The sequence below is a fragment of the Melospiza georgiana genome, chromosome 4 (genome assembly GCF_028018845.1).
Source record: "Melospiza georgiana isolate bMelGeo1 chromosome 4, bMelGeo1.pri, whole genome shotgun sequence".
NCBI lineage: Eukaryota > Metazoa > Chordata > Aves > Passeriformes > Passerellidae > Melospiza > Melospiza georgiana.
The window spans coordinates 42276717-42297093 of NC_080433.1; the positions used below are offsets into that span (position 1 = coordinate 42276717).

General features: G+C 35.0%; 1 protein-coding gene across 1 annotated transcript in view; it reads right to left on the bottom strand.

Annotated features, from left to right (window-relative positions):
* Positions 1-20377, bottom strand: part of PTPRQ (protein tyrosine phosphatase receptor type Q) — a 98503-nt gene that overhangs the window by 66029 nt on the left and 12097 nt on the right. Inside the window, exons 10-19 of the mRNA XM_058023292.1 lie at positions 18523-18736; positions 16711-16863; positions 16414-16593; positions 15505-15612; positions 12824-13105; positions 11900-12082; positions 11130-11231; positions 8743-8863; positions 4870-5030; positions 3164-3309 (exon numbers count right to left, since the gene is read on the bottom strand). Coding sequence (XP_057879275.1) covers positions 3164-3309; positions 4870-5030; positions 8743-8863; positions 11130-11231; positions 11900-12082; positions 12824-13105; positions 15505-15612; positions 16414-16593; positions 16711-16863; positions 18523-18736 — 1650 coding nt within the window. The remainder of the gene's footprint in view (positions 1-3163; positions 3310-4869; positions 5031-8742; positions 8864-11129; positions 11232-11899; positions 12083-12823; positions 13106-15504; positions 15613-16413; positions 16594-16710; positions 16864-18522; positions 18737-20377) is intronic.

The following is a 20377-nucleotide window of genomic DNA, read 5'->3' on the forward strand; positions in this document are numbered from 1 at the left end:
GTGAAGAAGAGGTACAGTGTCATGTCATCTGTGAAGGAAGCACTCTTTGTCAGCATACATGTCAGATCTTTACTGCACTGGGACAGGGTGTATACACCATGAAGTAGCATTTTCCCTGGACCTATGACAGCAGAAGATGAAAGATAATGCTGAACTGGAACTTAGCCTAATGCAGGTGATGGTTTATTCTAGTTAGCTACCAGCCATTCCTCCCTCTCTGGCACATTTTCTTTTACAACTGTCAGCATCCCCATAGAAACAGTCCACTCATCTACCAAAATCCTTAAATCTAATCTCCATCACTAAATATTTCCTTCTGCTATTCTCGTGTTGAACCTTGGGTCTGAGCATCCCAGGCCTTCTGACTAGACAGCTGCAGTGCTATTTTTCATGTAGACCAGTAAAGCAAAGAAACTATACATTATTTTTCTGACTGAAGAGGGTACATAAATTTTCCCTTTTTGACAGAAAACTCAAATTTCTGCATCATGTCAGGGAATAAACTGTATCTTTTCTCTCAGGTCTTTTTTGTATTTCGTAATTTTTTCCCTAAACAAAATGCTTCACTATGCAACTACTAACTTCCTAGTTTTAACATATTAATAGTCAGTGGTTTATGTTGATTAGGTTTTAATATGCCTGAGCATTTTTAGAATGTGTGAGAAGTGATAAATTGAGACAACAGAATAGCACAGACAGTGATAAATTGAGACAACAGAATAGTTTAGTATGACTTCTGTATCTATTTCAGATTATGAGAGCATTGGGAAATATTAATTTGCTTGATATTCTACAGCAAGGGTGTTTATTCAGGCATCTAGAAGTTATGCTTTAAGACTTGGACCTTTGGCATTATGTCCTGACAAAGACGCAAAGACTGGTAGAGAATGGCTGCCTGCAATGTGAAAATTTGAAATGTGAAAAGATCACCCACTTTTTCAATTCTCCTGTATAATTTCTCCAACTGAAAATACAGTTTGGTTAAATATAATCAGAATGGTGACTTTGACACAGAGTATTTCAGCCAAGGATTCTTTCTTTCCAAATATGTGCAATACAAAACTTAGCAGCAGACCCTGCAATTACATGGTTATAGTTCTAAGTTACAGAAAGCTGTAAGCTATATGTATGCATACTCATGCAGCTTACAACTGTCTGTATGTATCATATACATATATATATATATATAGTCACACATCAGGCTGACTTTCACACATGCATTTCTCTGTTGTAAAAGGAGTAATATAAAATACCTGACAGAAATGAGCTGGCTTTTTTTCACCTGTTTGAAATCTGTCTTGCATCCATAGGAATGCAGATTAGGACTGTAGTGTAGATTTGGTAGTTGCCAAGACAAACAGTGAGCAGACACAATGTGAAGGGCATAAGGAGTTAAAGGGAGTAGACAGATTAAGATTTGATCATGATTCGAGAGATTAATGCTCATATCCCATGGGCAGTAAGAGACAGATGCAACAGCAGCTGAAACTTATCTTCTGAGGGCAGAGGGATGGAATAGTCAAAAGGATGAAAATGGTAGGTTCCACACACAGAGGTAAAACTACTGTCAGCAGTAGCTGACAGAACTACTGTCAGCACTTTTGTCCTGACAACACATAATATGCCGAAGCAGCATTAACTTCCACTTGTGCCACCAACATTTCCTGGCCTAACTACATTACATGATAATAAAACTGGACCCTCACCTTGCTGGGCCAATGCTACTGTGCTCCATCTTCCCTATCTTCCTTCTTTATTTACAGAATCCTGGGCATATCTTGGGGGGTTTTATCTCTCTCTCTCTCTCTCTCTCTCTCTCTCTCTCTCTCTCTCTCTCTCTCTCAGTGTGTCAGCTTTGCCTTACTCATTCATCTCAGAGTTACACCTTCCTAAAGGCAGGAATAGTCCAAGTCCATAGTCCTACTCTAAAATTGCTTGAAGTGTGCTTCATAGGATGAGCTGGTTCAGGTGATGCACTGATGTAAAGTTTTTCCACTTAAATCTTAAATTTGTCCACTTTACATCTTAAATCTCTTAAAGAGATTTAAGAAAAAAGCTGTTGCCATAGCAGTGTGTGCAAACAGAGTCTTTGATCTGAACTGTAGCCCTGATTTTAATCTCATCAGAATGTGAATTCATGGCACAGTCCTGCTTGCACCTGAAACTATGTAGAGCCCAGCAACTACATACTTGCACACAAGTCAGAGACATGTATACACTGAAGTATGTCAGCAATTATTCACTCACAGCTATGTCTAACATTTGTGAATATTTTTTCTAGTTATCCTCAAAAACGTGCATACCTCACCCTAAACATATCTTGATCATAAATTTATGCAGTCAAGGTTGTTTTCCATACATAATTTTCTAAATGAATTTGTATTTCTTGTTTTTCTTCCATATGTGTAAAACTTGTGACCCAAAAACTGTAAAGGAAGCTTATTTCTCTTATTATATTTCTGTACTATAAGATATTCACAGAAAGTAGAATAAAAAGACTATATACAATTAATAAGTGGAGTGCATAACTAAGGATGAAAGCAGCATAAGGAAAAAAAAAACTAAATTAAAATATATCTCCAAAATATTATTTACAGGATTTTGTCTTTTAAGCTTTAACTTCAGAATAACAATCTTTGCTTCAATATACTAAACAGTAATTTCCTTTTGAGAGTAAGAAAAATATGAAAAAAAACATTCCTTACTTTCACATTACCTCCATATTTTCAATACTATACCATTATGTATTCAAAAGTAAAACCAGAAACAGAAATTTACTGAAATTGATAGATTAGACTTAAAGAACACTCTTGGGGGTGTGCCATGCAGGTAGTGGGTCTTGAGTCTATCCACTACATATGCAAAGTGTGTATGTATATTAGGTGTATGTGTACATATATATATATATATATATGTACATATAAACTTTGCATAATGGAATATTACACAAAACCTATTGGCATTAATGCTTATATGATATGAATGCTCAGTGAGATGCACAATGTAAAACATATGATTACAAGATGTACTTCTGTCTTTGTAAGTTTAAAATGAAGGAAATATGAAAAAGCAATTTATTGATAACTATAAAACTGATTTCATCTTTAAGTAATTATTAGAACATTTAATTTACTTCTACAAAATAATATAAAAACACGCTTACCTGTATGAATATTCCTGAGTTGTTTTTGAAATAAACTGAGTAGTACAGTATATTTCCATTAGGCTTTTGAGGAGGAGACCAGAATAGCATTATTGATGTGGAAGAAAGGTTTCTGTATGTAACATCTTTTGGTGGATCACTTGGTGCTGCAAAAATGTTAATTTTAGCATAACTTAAGCTTTTGTACCTCAAGGTTTTTTACACTTAATACCGGAGGTTCATCCACTATAGTAGATTTTACAACATCCTATGGCAAATAAAATGTATTTCTGATTATGGTGTAAAAACTGTTTCACAAAATAATGAACTAAAACTGTATATGTGAAATGAATTTTTAAAACACTTTTTCCATCATATTTGTATTTAGCTGCATTTTTAAAAAGATAAGATTTTTCTTATAGAATTTTTCCTGTACTTACTTCTTTGTGCTCATAGAAAATCTAATTTGTAGACATGGAAGTTGACTGAGTTACGTGTCTATACTCCAAATATAGTTAGTATGGGGAAAAAAAGTGATTTTTTTCACAAAACCTAAATTTAAAGCCTCTTTCTCTCTGATTATAAACAGAATTTAGGCTCCCAACTCATGTAGGTAAACCAGTTACTTAAGCTTGAACAGTATGATAATTTATCTTTTTTCCTCTTTTCTCATCTTATTAAATGTGCAGAAAGACCTCTGTAAGCCTTCTTCCATTAGTCCCTCCTCCTATTTATAAAGAATAGCAGCATATGGTTTCTCTCAGTAACACAGTGATGTAGGAGAGTTAAATTCAATTCCTTAAGTCAGCTTAGGAGGATTTAAATCCATATTTCTCACCATCCAAGAAAGTGCTCTACAGAACTTGCAGTAGAGTACTGAACACTATGAGTTATGTATCTCTCTTGCTTTGTGCTGCTCTAGTTTGTGCAAAATATTAAAATATTAATTGGAGGGGGAACTCCAGCACTAGTTCCTTAAAGTCTGTCCCTATAAAGTAAAATTATATTCCCATACCAGTTTCAACAGCAACTGTGAATATCTACAAGCTGATGATGTAGACAGATTTTGGAGGGATGGTTCAGATAGATGCCATCCTGCCAGTGGTTGTGCATTGGGGAATTGTTGATATCTGTGCAGGATGATTCTGAAGTATGCCTGCATACTATCTGTTTTGCAACAGATTATAGCAATATGATTGATGGAAAACCAGAAACAAAACTTTAACTGAATGACTTCCAAATGACTTCCAGTATATCATATGATCATATAAAAGTCACTTTCCATGTTGGAAGTATAAAATAATTAAAATGAAATATACACTGACAGTGTTCATTTTCAAATTAAAAATATTTCAGACTTAAGAGTGATATTCTAAGAAGTATTTTCCCTATCAGAAATTGTGTCATAGCTGCTTAAAGCAAGGATCTCTTAAAATATATTACAAAAATAATATTAATTATTTCAAAGTTTAGAAAGAAATTATTTGGATCTTGTCTGTCCTAAAGAGAAATATTTTTTTCTCAGTAAATTAGTAGCGATACCTATCATAATTTTATAGAGCCATAGATACATGTATACACAAAGATAGAGGCACAGAGACAGGTAGAATGTCTGTCTTTTACAAGTCAAATGTCACTTCTACTTCAGTGGATTTATTAACTTTAAAAAGGCTGACAGAATTTTAAGGCTGAATGAAAATAAAGGTTCATACTGTATATAAGCTTACCTCCTTCAGAAGTTCTGAATGTTATAGTATCACTTTTTATGTTGCCATCTCCAAATCTTGTACTTGCTGTTAGGTAAGCACTATACTCACAGTTATATTCTAGGTCTGTGAATTCCAGTGATGTTTCTGTTACATTTACACTCATCTTTGACATTTTATTCCTAAAGAAAAATTATTTTATTAATTATATATATACACCATTTCTCTCTCTATATATACACCATTTCTCTCTATATATATAATTACAGCATTTGTAACAAAAATGAAAAATGCAATATTGTGTTAAATACAAGTAATTTAGGTTTTTAAAAGAGGCTAGGATAAATTTTTTTCTTTTATGGTTAAAAGCTAACTTTTGTACCATGGCACACAGTAGGGCTCTTCATGTTGTTTCTTAAAAAAAAAAATAACACCCCAAAACCTCACAGAAATATGTTTGCTAATTACATCAACAAAGACAATGGTTACATGAAATATGAAGGAGAATTATTTCTATCTATTAACTGCTTTCAAATGGTTATGGGGTACCCTTGGGAAGGACACAGTAGGGCATAACTAAACTGTCTCCCTGGACAGGAATAGCGAAATATAAAAAGATTATAGCAGGGAGCATGCCCTACTGTGACTCTGTGAAATTGGTCAGAAGGCTGAAGTTATAAATGGAATAATAGAAGATGATATGGAACAGGAATTAGCTGGTGCTGAGTTAATTCTGGTGGAATGTAGCAGAGGATCAGAATGGAACTCCAGTCAGGTCAAAACCCGCCTAGAAAGACTGCAAGATGTAACATTAATAAAACACTGGTATTAGCATAGGTATGAAATGATTATCAGAAAGTAAAATAAGGTACAGAAAGAGCTAACTTGAATTCAAAAAGTGTTATATTCCTTGTAAAGTTAACATAATCTTTTAAGAAAGAAATAGGAGGAAAATAAAAACCTAACATTCCATTCCTTCAAAGATTTCTTTGAGTAGGTGTAGGTATAGTATGAGTTGGTGTCCTGTGTCTCTAATAGGATTTCATACAGAGATGATAATTTGATAATTAAAAGCAAGTATCTTGCTCCAGAAATCACCGTGAAACTCTTCACAAATGACAATGTGTTCTAATACTAAAAAAAAGAAAAAAGTGATTCAAAATTACTACTTTGATAACTGAATGACTGTCCCATTAGCAAAGATCACCATCTAATATATCTGAAATAAGGTTACGTTAAAAAACCACTGGAATGAGAAAATGTATGAGAATGAAAGAAAAAATCCTTCCTAACCCTCAGATTTTGAGTGGAATGTCACTTGACATGGGAAACACTCTTGGTAGCAGAGAAAGTTTACATTTACATTTTCCCCAAACTTCTGACATTTTTAATAGTCACTAAAATTTACAAGAGATTGCAGCTGCAGTTATCAAACTCTATACAAAGAAAGACATTTTTTCCTGGATCGTTGCCCAATGTATTCTTAGTATGGAAATATGTATCTGGTTATAATTTAAGTGAGAAGAAAATCCACAGCTTAGTGTTGTGAACATTTCTACTCTGAGGAACTGCATTCTTACATATGAGTTGCCAAAAAACATTTCCACAACCAGGCACGGAAAGAAGAGAAAAAACTTGAAGTATTTCAGGGGAAGTTTACTCTGTTTAGAAACTACAAAGATTGCAATAAAAATAAGAAAACATTGATCAAAGTGAGTGCAGCCTTCACAGACAGTGAGGAAGTACCTTGCAGAATAAGTTATGCCAAGAAATTTCACTGAAAAAAATAATATAAGGCTTTAAAACGCTTTTTTTTGTTTTTTAAATGGAGACAACACAGATTCTAAGAAATTGCATAATTCCACTTGACAAAGACAGGTACCATACTGTCTTAAAAATCTATACCTCCAAATAGACCTAGTCAATAAGTATCTTACAAAAATTTGCAGCAAAGGATAATGTCAAAAAAAAAATAGCTACATACAAGTTCAGCAATTTTGTTAATTGCACCTTTAATACTCAAAAATTACATTAAAGGAGTATTAGTTTTTGTGTTCAAGGAAAGAAGAAATTTGCTTTACTATCTACTAGCACCCAAAACCACCTTGTCCTCTGACAAATTCCATGAAATATAACTGAAAACCTTGCAAACATCACCCTTTCTATTCTATTGAATTATGTATTCTTGTTCCAAATCAGCTAAAGAAAGCTTACCAAATTCTCTATAACTGTTGCAAAATATTTAATGAAGTGAAGGAACATTTATTTAACAACTGTAGTAACCTTCTCCTTTCTGCTTCATTGAGAAGCACTGGGATTAACAGTCTCCTCCAAAATATATTGAATACCTCCCAAGAGCAGCAACTATATGGCATGACAAGTTGCCTTGTTAAATCTCCCCCTGCAAGGCATTTGATGAAACTGTATAGACAATTCTTTTAAATACTTAACATTACTCTCCTTCCTCCATACCCCTCGCTCCCTGCCAAGGAAGGAGTGAAGTTGTGACCCCTTTGAAGGCAAAGGGAGTTTTTCTCCAATGTCCTTGCCTTAACATGATACTTAAAGCTAAATTTAGGTATGGCACAGTAAGGAAAGACAAGACAGAGCAAGAAGAATAGGGGCAAGGCTTACAGCAAGAAGTTATGTGGTTGCTTAATTGCAATATTTAGAAATATGGATATTTTAAGAGTTGTTTCTTTTTTAAAAATAATTCTGTCTAAACCTTTTCTTACAGTAATAAAAGCAGTAAGTTATAAGGGAACATAAGGATGCAAAGTTGCATAACCTCAAGTCTTTGAACACAGTGTGCATCAAAACCATAGCCCTTATCATAAAGTAACTTTTCCCTAGCTTGAGGACAGTCATTATTTTAAAGAGCAACAGACGTTCCCAGTAGAGTAGAACTAACAAGAGAAGACAAATTCAACTTTTCTGGAAAGAAGAGCTTTCTTCTCTTCACTTTATCATCAACTTAACTAGAAATTATCATTTAAAAAAAATAGTAGTAACTGAGGCCAAACCCCACCCCAAATAACAATAAAATAATGTAAGCTCAAGAGCAGTACGCCCATAAAAACTGAGGATTTGCTCATCTAGTTCATGTCTTATGCACTTTAGTATTTGCTCCCTGCACCTTAGCAGTGGCAATAAAATGGTAAAACATAAATGCAATATATTAAAACTGATCAATAAAAAACCTTTTCACTTCCAGTAGAAGTTATAGATTTTTGAAGAGATGTCACATTGCTAGACCAAACTATGTTTTGCAAGGAATAGGACAGAAGCTGCAAGTTTTAAAGTAGCAGAATTCCTGTGTAAAGGTGAAAAAATATGACAGGACTAAAAAAATATATAATAGAAATGGTTAGATAGAAAAAACTAGAACACAATAAATGAAAAGTATCTGTTAAAAATATGTGTTTGCTATGAATGGAATAAATACAAAATACAACAGTAGGCATAATTGATAGCACATACAAAAACTCTAAACATGGCTCTTACACACTGTCTATAACAGGAGGCAATATTTCTCTATTTTAAGCCTATTTCAAATCTCCTTGACAATTCAGCATGGGTTTGCACCCTGCCTTGCAGCAGGCCTAATCAGAATATAATGGAAATAAGCACCATGCTCTAGTTTAATTCTGAGTTCACTTACTATAGCATAATCTTTGGAAGAAGATGTTGGAAATTCTTATGAAATGCTGAAATTTTTCCCCCATTTTTTTGCTAGTCTGAATTTTCATATAAAGAAGTCCAGTATTTTAAGTGCTGGATGGATATTTGTTCTCCCAAAACATGTATTCAACATATTGTGTAACAAAAACCTAACATTCCTGATAGGTTACAGATTAACATTTATCCTCAGAAGTACTTCCAGAAAAATCTTACCAGACACAAACTGTGTAATAGAGGATAATTCCATTTGGCTCCAGTGGAGGTTTCCATGACAACTTCACAGTGACACCCAACAAATGTTTTACAGAGAGGGCTTGTGGAGGAGAACTTGGAGCTGTAAAATGAGAGAACAGGACACAACACCTTGTTAAACAGCTAGGATCAGTGGGATACACAGCATCCTTAATTAGGCTTTGAATTATTTGTGATAGGAAGTTAGCCTTGTACCACACTGGTACAGTATCCATCCGCTAATGTTAAGGCACAGCTTCTTTTCCTTTTTCTGACAGATGATAAAAGAAGATTTTGCATGGTGTTGTTAGAACATCTGTTTCTGTGATTCAATGGAAAAAGTACTTCATGAGAAAACAGAGCAATGGCTAGGTCACAGTGATTCACCTACTGCCCAAGTACATTGCTGTAATTTTTTTCCCCTTCTAATAAAAGCAAGAGCTTTATAGATATGAACACATGAAAATACAGCATAATAGTTCCCCTGAGGAAAAGAATGTGCTGTAAAGAATTATACGAAGTGCCAAAAGGTGGAAAAGTGGATAAGCATGGCATTGAGAGATGATAAAATTGTGGGATAGCAGACAGCAGTAAAATCTATTCACTCCATCAAACAAGGACCACATTCATAGATTTAACGTGTCGCAAGGGCAAATGAAAAGATAGGCATTGACTGAGATCCTTAAAATTAATTTTAAGATGATCCCTAGATGACACCATACCCCAGCTCTGCAGGGAAACATTGTAAATAAATTAAAATGTTAGACCACGTTTGTCTTTGTTCTAATGTTCTTATTAATTTTACTGAGGACAAATAACTAAAGCATGCATAAATTATGCTGCTTTATTATCAGCATGTTATTGAGAAATGAATCTTTATCTGCATCTTGATTCATGGACCTATGCATCACCATGAAGTAATATTAGAATTACATTTGTTTTTCTCAAATTAAACCAAAGAGCATCATGCGCTAAAAATTCAGGTCATAGCTGTAGTCATGCATGAAAATTGAAAATATGAGCATAACTATTAGCAAATCTATGAAACATTTGGTCTGAACCTTGGAACACTGTGTTCCTGTGAATACGGAACATGTGGTGTATTATAAATATTGTTGTTTTTCACTACTTGTTCCTTTCACTATCTTGAAAGTTGGCATAAAGGTTTTATAACTCCTTATATTATAGAAAAACTATTTTATATTTTTTCATGGACAAAGGTTTACTGCATTCCGTGAATGTATTTACTGGTGAAAAATGTTGACAGCTGTATTTTGTGTTTTACTTGTTATATTATCCTCAGTGACTACACAATAAAAGATCTGTCATACGGCAAGTGTCATCTTTTTGACATGTCTAGTTAATTCTACAATTCTTATTCATGGAATTATTTTTTTTTCTAAAGAATAGAAACTACATTGGTCTAAATAAAAATAATCTCTGCTAAAAGAATTGATTTATCCAATCTAGCTCTTTTCAGTCTGCTCCAGAAAAATAACTCTTGAGCAAAGTTTTTTTACTGACAGTGTGGCTTATGAGTTGCTTGCGTCAATGCCCCTTTAGATATGTTCCCAGAGATCTCCAACTGAAGCAAAGGAGAGGAACAGACACAGCCTTTTCCAAAATGTCACTCACAGCACCTAAATTAGGATTTTTGCCATGAATTTTTTTTCAGGATTCCCCTGCAGAAACTCGAAAGGTGACCAATGATAACTTTGCACTACAACATTGTGTTCTGAAAGTACAAGCATAATTTTAAGGTTCCTCTGCTGGTTTGTGACCCACTGTAAAAATTAGCAGGGTTTGCAACAACTGTGTTCTACCCTCAGCCTGCACACACCCCAGCTCAATTTGGAAGTCCAGTGCTACAGATGATGGACTTTGGGCATTTTCTTATTATTAATAATTTCATACCTATCTATGTGTACCTGTATGTGCATCTGCTTAGAATAATACAAGAAACCTCACAGAAATGTCCCTGGACCATCCAAACTACCTTTTTGTGGTTTTCCCTGTCCCCAGGTCTCACATGACTGAAAAACCAAGTACAATAATTCTACCATGTCATGTATTAGATTAAAATAGTATGAGTAAATTAAGATACTTCAGATTCATAAGTTATTGTTAAGATCAAAAGTCAGGCACAGCAATTGCAGCATTTCATACAGCTTGTCCTGATAAATATATTGGTAGATAGATGGATAGGTAGATAAATATGTTTGTGTGTAGATACGTAGGCACAGATAGAAATGGAGAGATATAACTTACAACAAAAATGCATAAGACTTAAAAATACCTGACATGAAGTTTAAGAGTAAATTAAGAATACAGGTAGAAAATTATGCACTGAAACTTCTGTTCTGACTTACCATCTTCATCAGTTAGTACATGCAGAGGTGAACTACGAATGCCCTCTCCCATTGTGGTACTAGCAGACACTTCTACAGTATATTCTGTATACTTATTTAAATCTAAACAAACAAAAAAGAATAATTCAATAAAACAACTATTCAATGGAACAAATTAGTTTTTAAATGGATTGCAAGTATTTTTGAAGTGGTGAATAAGCCTATCACACTGATCTGTGTCATTAGAGAATGAAATAAGCATTGGGAAATCTTGGAACACCAAAACCTTGGCAAAAGAAGGGTCAAAGCCCTAATTACCAGTTTATACTTCATATTCCTAGAAATCTTTGCAGTTTGTCCTTGGCTGTAGTCTGAAAATGTAGCCGTGAGGGTACTGAGCTCCCAGCATTAATTGCTGTGCCACATCTCAGAAATAATGACAGAACTTAGGAAAAGATTCAAAGGTGAATGGAAAAGGAATTTTTTTATCCAGAATATGATCAGAAAGATATGCAGGTGACTTAAGGGTTTCCTTTGTTACAATGATATTGAAGTTCCTTGTACTTTAATCATCTAAAATACAATGAAATTTTTGTTAGACTCCACCATTTGAGGCCCATTTCACCACATTATGACAGGACACAAATTATTTTTTCAGGACAGGGAGCAAAAAACTTTCTGTAAGGGCAAGAAGGATCAGGTCCAACCAATGAACTAACATATCTCTGTCTGTTGCACATTTCCCAGAAAAACTGACAGTTGCCCTAAGTTCCAGATCATTATATACTGGCCTGCAATACGTAGTGTCAGAAGGGTAGTGTTTATAACTCTTTGCTCAGTCCCATTAGTCCTCATGAGATATATTGTGTAGGTCTGTATGATTCCATTGGGAATGGTTGGTGGAAAAAATGATAATTCAATTTCCATGGATGAGATGTTCCTATAGGTTATGTTTTCTGGTGCAGAAGCAGGAACTAGAAGAAAAAAAAATAGAAGATTTCAGTCAGTTTCATTGATTTGGAAAGAATTCTTATAAACCAGTTTCAATTAAACACATTGTAAATATTCAGATTTGTATCCTATTTTTTTAATGAAATACATTTTTAAAGAGGCTGAATTTGAAGATCAAAAACACTTAGACACACACAATACCAACAAAGTCTTTTAAAAAAATATAGAAATCATCTTAATTCATATTCATCGCTGTTATGGCTGCGCTTGGCCATGGTCCCACTGATCCAGTCCCTGCCTGACACGGCAGCCCAGCCTCAGCTTGGCTCCCCCACTGCAGGCCTGCCCCACTGTCACTGGGCTCTGTCTGCCTTGGTTATTGTCACTGAACCTGTGAAATTTCTTTCCTGGCTTGATCTCAGACCCGCTGCATCAGCAGGAGGTGTTTGGCACTCCAGACTGGCCCTGGCTGCCGCACCTTGCCTGCTCCATGTGCTTTGCAGTAGGGTGGTGAGACAAGTCCTGGCTAGTGACGCCTCTGCTCATCTGGCCCAGGAACCCTGGGGCTCTTGCTCCCCATCCCTTACCAAGCACCTGGCCTTGCTCTTTTGCTTTGTATAGAAAAGAGAAAAATGGGATTCAAACTCACTGCCTGGCAAAGTAAGAAAATACTTTTTAAATTATTGAAACTTATCTCCTGGACATCAAAGGTTATCATGAAGCAACTTTTTGTCAAAATTTTTCATTCTTTAAAAAGTACTCACCAGTTTCAGAAGTTCTGACCAGAAGCGGAAAAGATGACTGATTCCCATAGCCAAGTCTGGTGAATGCTCTTACTGAGATGTTGTAGAGAGTATATGGCTTCATTTCACTTAGTGATACACTTGTAGATGAGGCATTTTTAATAAAAAAATTGTTGGAATCGCTGTACAGAACTTCATAGTGAGTTATGAGACCATTAGGCTGCACAGGTGGTAACCATCTCAAATTTATTTCTGTTGCAGTTACATTTATTAATTCTAAGTTTTGAGGTGGGGAATCTGGTTCTGCAACACAGAAATCAGAAAAAAACCTTTTCAAATAAAGAATACAGAGCTGAGATCATAAACCTATTGGATCCTGGCGTTGGATCCTAACTGTAACAAAAGGGCTATGCTCATTTTCTCAATCTTGTTCTCAAAGCCTTTTCACTTTTTACCTTAGTTAATTTGGATATGGTTCTTTTTTACCCATAAAATTAGGCATCTTTTTGCATCTTTTTGCATTATGACACTTTAGCTTTTCTGGACTTTCTTTTCTCATCCACTTCTATCTATCTGAAACTGCACTTATTATGAAAAAAATTTCTTCTCTCTATTAGTCTCATGCAGACTGGTCCTTCAAATCCTCTCATTGTCTTCCTCATATTCAGTTCTTTAAACTTGGATTAATGTCCTCTGCTTTTTTTGAAAATAACCACCCTTACTACTTAATCAACTATTGAACCAAGAGAGGGCCTGCATGCAGAGTAACTAAATTCCATTTAGAGAACCCTGTGTAAATCTTGCACACTCTGGTGTGAAGGTCATGCACAAAGCAAGTCCAGCTCCAGGGTGGTGTGTGGTTAAATCCATTGGCACTGTATGAGCTCATGTGACTCCAGTGTGCTAATAAGGCATGGAAGTGCTGAAGAAGTGAGTGGGCTACACTTATGAATAAAATCAGCTCTGAATGTCAACTTTGATTCCTCTGAAGGCTTCACCAATTTACCCCTGAAATAATCTGTAAAATCAATATGAAAATATACTACCTACTCAGGATCATAGAATTCAGTTTGTGTACAAATATCCATTTGAAGATATTTCAGAATTCATTATGAATATTTTTGCCTAAAAGGTCCCACAAATAATTTTCATTCCTGATTTCTGAGCACATGAAAGTGTTAACAGATCACTGCTCTCTGGATGACAAGAGTGCCCACATGAATATTTCCCATGTGAAGAAGATTAATTTTTAATTTAAATGTATTTTGCCATTTATCTGGCATGGTAAAATATTTAAATGCAACAGCCTAGTTTCTTCCATCCTAATGCAAGTTATCTAAGACAGTTGTAGTGAAACTTTTATTTGGAGGCATCTCTCTTTTCAACAGTCAAACAAATTTCTGTTTCTGGGCTAAAATTAGGACACATGAATCTCAGCCTGAATTACTTCAGGAAAGCTAAACAAGAAGAAGAAGATAAACAATTATGGATAGCCTTATAAAAAGGCAAGAATTCTCGGTGGGTTTCTCACTAGTTTCCTCAAGCTGTGCATGGCTCTTTCATGAGTGAATGAACAGTTGGCTGTTGGCTCTGAACAGAGAAACTCTACCACAAAAAATTTCTTTAACACTCTCAGGCAAGGGACTGTAAGCTTTCAGAGAGAAAAATACCGATATAAGTAATTTTCTTCTCTTGTGATATGCCTTTCCTCTGTAAAAATACTGAAAGTATAGGAGAATATAATTTTTTAAAAGATTTGCAACTATTTTAAGTTTCAGCATTTAATCTGATAATTTGTGTGGTTATTCAAGTCACCTAAGATACCACAATACCCATGATTTTTAATCCTGTAGTTGTTTTCTCTCCTTTATTGACACTCAATTATTTTTCTTGTATTATAGTACATTTGAAAATGATAGAGATAAATGAAAATTGGGCAACCACCCTCTGGATTACTTCAGTAAACCTGGAAATAACTGCTGAAACCAGTGAAAATACAGACTTGATGCAAACAAGAAAAGACTAACATTCATGGCTCTGCTCTGCAAATCAAATTCCCATGTTTTCTTTGCAGAAGCCAATGACAACTCCAGCTCTTGCTCCAGTGCCTTCATGGGTTGAAACTGCCTTGCAAGTAAGAAAGGAAGATTCAAAAATCTTTATAATGTAGTATTATACCTGACATTGAAATTATTGAGCAGTCCTAAAATTATTAAAACCTATACAAAAACAACTGCTTATTATATTCAGCATTAAAAAATCATCACTTTATCAGCATCTTTGCCTACAAATAGAAATATGGTCTCTGAATTGTTGAAATGCCCATATGCTTCAAACCAACCTAATTTACACATGATAAAAAGAAAAAGACAATAAAATGGAATCACAAAGATTATTATTTAGATGAGTGCTAGGGACATTGTTTTGAGAGAGGGAGCCTCAGCTCTGCAGCTTTCCTTCCATTTGTCTATCACATTTGAAATTAGTTGATTGCAGGTCATGCTGCAGCTTTCATTACTATTTTTTTAGCACTTACCTAAAAATTATCTGAATGAAGTCACTGCCTGATAGAAGACTAATAATTTCAACATTGGTTTTATCTATACACTTTGTTCCCCCTTTTTTGTGTGTACTAGTCTTCTTTTTGAACAGACACAAACGTCAGTACAGAAAATAAATCATCATTGCAAACAGTGTATTACCGTCCTCAGGGGTTCGCACAAACACCTCATTCTCTTCAGACAAAGCACTTTCTCCAACTGCGGTGGAGGCTGTGACTCTCATTTTATAATCTGTGTACTTTTTTAAACCTGAAAAGATTAATTTAAAACATCTTGATTCTTAACTTCATAGCAAGACTGTTGACTTCTTTTGTCATAGCTGCCTATAAAACTATAGTACTGGATACTGTTCTGAGAGTTTTTGATACATGCTAAAAGAATATGTACAATACTGTTTATTTGGTGACAGTCAAACAGGCATGCAATTAAATCAGCAGATTTTGAAGTAAGTCAGGCAGCTTCAACCCTGTAAATAGCTTAAAGAATTTGTGAAGTATGTCAAAGGATGCATATATGAACATCCAAATATGGGGGTTTAATCAGTATGCATTATTCTGATTAACATCAATGATAAGTGAAACTCTATTAGAATGTGTTTGCTTCAATTACTATAAAGAATACTACCTTAAAATAAGAAAATTGTTATTGATGTCAGATAAATACTGTGAAAAAAAATGCAAATCTGAAAAAGACTTGATGATTTAGGAATATTTTCCTATGGGGAAACAGGAGACTGAGGCAAATATTCCAAGGAGAAATCCATTTCACAGATTACTGCTTGTACCATTTAAAAAATTACTGTTTATCTTAACCAGCCCTCTTCTCCCACCTCACATACCCTACATATTCCTCCACAGTAGACAAGTCTGAGTAGTGTCCCAGCCTTGGTTTTATATGCAGTTTTGTTGTGTGTGTGTGGACGTGTGTGAATGTGTGAGATTTGATCCACATATATTTCAAATGGCTACAAAATAAAATTAGAAAAAATAAGTTTGTAAAATTTACTTGTAAGTTTAAATTTTTATATTTTTTAATTAAATGACACCGTACCTGTCATAAGTAAGCTGTTGTTTGAAGTTGTTTCATGAAATGCTCTTTTTGTATCCAGTTCCATGGCATAAACAGTATAATGAGTGATTTTCCCATTAGGATTTGCTGGAGGATCCCAATACAGCAAGACAGAGGAGGAGCTAATATTCTTGTAAAATATATTTTGTACTGAGCTTGGGACTTAAACAAAAACACAAGAACATACCGTAAGTAAACAAATAAGTAAAAAAAATTCAAACATTCAGTGAAATAAGTAATTAATATATGTCAACTTTGATAATACCAGTTTCAATTTACCTTGTTCACTTGTCCTGACTGTAAGAACTGATGGTGGTCCTTCTCCAACAGCAGTGAAAGCAGACACACTAATTGTGTAATCTGTGAAAGGTGTGAGGCCCTTTATAACATATGACAGTTCTTCAGCCAAAATGTCGATGTTATATTGAATATCTATGAGTCAATAGAGAGAAATTGTTGCTTACTCATAAAGTCATTTTATTTCTTATTCATTCTAAACTCACTTTGGCATGGCAACCTGGAACTATTTTATTCTCAAAGAATTAATTTATATGTCAATTATAAAAATAAAAAGAAAAGTCTGCATTCAACCTTTTAACTTCCCCAAAGGAGAGTCCCTTTTCAGTGTACAATAGATAGGTAGGCTTAGGTAAAAGGAGTAGAATTGTGAGGTTTTGTGAGTAATCCTCTAGAAGCTAGGAGAGGGTACTTTTGTATAAGGTCTAGTCTCTCCAGTGATTTCAGAGCAATGGCTCCTAGACTGATGGAGCTTTTGAGGGGTTTTAAATAGTTTCAATCAAGAAAGACAAATTCCATCTTCCTTGCCCTCCCAATGGTGCTAGAACAACAATACTTGGAAAGGCTGCCTTCACAGATCCCTTCACGCTGGTATTTTTACCAGAAGAGTTGTGGTCAGTAGAATGATGAAGCCATGCATGCCCACAAAGAGAGTGGTGCACTCAAAATAAAGTTCAAAGTCAGCCACAATCCAACTGTGTTAACCAAAACCATCTGCTAAAAAATAGTCATTATGCCAGTGCAACATGAAAAGGTGTGGGCACCTCACATACCTGAATATCAGGCTCAGAATTCAGTGAGAAGGGCATTAAAATAAGGGCATTGAAAAAAACATTAGGCCCTGTTGAAAATTTGGCTGTCAACAGCTTTAACTACTATAATAAGTCCTATAAAACAATACTTGGATGGTAGATCACAAGAGACACTGGCTGAAATAAATTTTCAGCGGCACAGACATCTTTTAGCAACTCAATACCTCAAACTGAATGAGGCCATAAAAAGAAGATTTACATTTAAATGCTGTGCATTTCCTGTGTATGACAAAGAAGATTCTTCAGGATTAACATAGCACAGAAAATATCCACTGTCGTTTAAAATAAAGGATTAAATTCTGGTTTTAGATACTGATGCATGTAGATGAATTCAGTGACTTAATTAAATCATTTTTTAAAAAACAAAACCTGTATTTTCTCCCCACTGTTCAAAACAGCGTAAAAATTTTGAGTGATATTTGAAATCCCTGCCTGTCAGCTGAGGGCTGCTTAATGATTTGTAAATATCCATACTTGGTAAAGAAACAGTGGTCCATTGATAATACAGAACAAGTGTACTCACTAACGACATCACCATGTCATGGGGTCATCTCCACCTGTTTGTAACCCATACAGCAAAGTTGTAACTTTTTGACCTATTTACCTTCACTGACATTTGAAAACCTATTAGTCAAAAGGCTTAGAAAAATCAAGGTCTCTGAAGGGCTTGGAGATATGTTAATCCCTGACAATCACACCTGCTTTGGCAACTGTAATAACTGATTGTCTATGCAGCTTGGCTGGTGGCTCTCGGGTGCTCCTTTCACTAGGAAGAAGGTCAGCTGGGTGACAAGGGGCTAGTTCCTGCCTGTGTGGCATTCCCATTTGCTTCAGAAGGTTATTTGGTAGTAAAAAAATCTGACTCCAGCAAATGACCCATTTATAATTTGCTTGAACCATGTGCTAAAGATCATATCTGGGACAGTGATGAGGGTCCTTCAGCACAAAGAAGCAGGTAGAAAAATATCCTAAAATATCTTACCCAAAGCAGAATGTAGTTCTGTAGCTCCATTTATATCAGGCAAATTATCACCAGATACACTTGTAAATATTACTGGGGAAGTTGTCTGAATGCTGGAAAACATTTCAGCTGAACCTTCATATAAATCATTGTCTGCTTCCATTGAATTCCAAGGGGTAGAAGAAAGTTTGATATTTTCATTTATTGTGTATGGTTCCAAAGAGTCAATCAGATACTATAAATTAGAAATACAAAAGTAAAGCACAAACCTAGTCATCATTAAATTATATAATTGAATTTATATATAATATAGAAGTGATGCTTGTATGTTTGTACATGCAGATAAATACTATATAAATTTTAGCATACAAACATTATTGGTCATTAGAATAATTTTTAAAATATAAGCTTTGTCATAAAAATGTTCAGCTGCCAGTAGCCTACAACATTTCATTCTCGTTATTGTTTAATCAAACACCACCAATGTTTTTTTATTAAAAACAATTCTTAAAATACATATTTTATAATAATGTGACAATTTTAAAGTAAGGCCTTTAATTTTACAGCTATAAATTTAGAGCTATATTGAACACATACACATTTGAACTTGGGAGATTTTATTTGTACTTTCTCCTGAAAGAAGGCAGCAGGCATTGAAAACACAAGGACTTCAGATGGTCCTTCCAGTCCCTCAGGGAAAGGATTAGCAGGCTGACTAAATCTCTGAGGGGGAATAAGAGGAGAGGGAGAAAACCAGAAGCTGATGAAATAAAGGAGAAAGAAAAATAAGGGTGTATATATATGAAAAGGGAGAGTGTAGGGGAGGTAACGTGATATAGGGGCCCGTAAGACAGAAGATGCAAAGAAAAAATTTTGGAAAGGGATGGCAGCAGATATAAGTGGAGCAAGAACAACAAAGAGAGGAGAAACAAAAGCAGAAAAGAGAGAGAGGCTAAAGCATAGGTACAAAATGGTGTGTTAGTACCAGATCTTCATGCCCCTTCAAAATCTGGGACCAGATCCAGGACTCAAGTATCTCCGAATTGTTCTGCTGTCATCTGGAACCCTCCCCACTCACACATATGGCCCACCTCATTGCCAGAAAGACATATTTTTACAGCAATGTAACTAATACACATTAGTCCTTTCCCTATGGACCCTGGGCAGAGAAAGGGCAAAGCCACATTTTTATTCCTTTAACGTGAGGTACATTAGCTGCAGGCACAGACAGAGCATCAATCTCACCTAAGTACCAGGAGGTAAAAACTATCTATGATTCATCTTCACCAGCATTTTATAGCAAAATAGTAGGCAACATAGAAATATTTTGTAGTTCTGAGGATTTTTCACATATAAGACAACAGCTTTTTATTGCTATTCGTTTTTGAGTACCATTAGCACAGTGAGTCTGTCAGTTCAAGCCCTGTAGCCGCTCTAAGCTGTGGTCAATGCAGTTCTAGATAAAGCAAGGTTATTTATGACTTGCTTTGGGTTTTAATTAGAAAAATACATTCTATAAATTATAATAAAGCAGCAATGATACTGCACTGAGAACTCAAAAATTAGGAAATTCCATCACCAAAACATTTTTGCGCAGAACATTTTAATTTTTTGTGTCTGGACTATGATACAATCTATAATTATAGAGTTACATGCTTTCCTTTTCCAAGGATGCCTGTCTGGTTTAATGAATGGATCTTTATCCTAATTCTTTTTCCCCTTGCTCCTTATTTAACATTTGACTCCAGGGCTCTATTTAATGTTTATCATTCAGCTTGAAAGTGAACTCCTTCCTTGAGCCCTACATCAAAAAATTAGATCCAAATCCAGTGAAAGACATCACTGCCTGGAAAAATAAGGAATTATGCAGACTTTG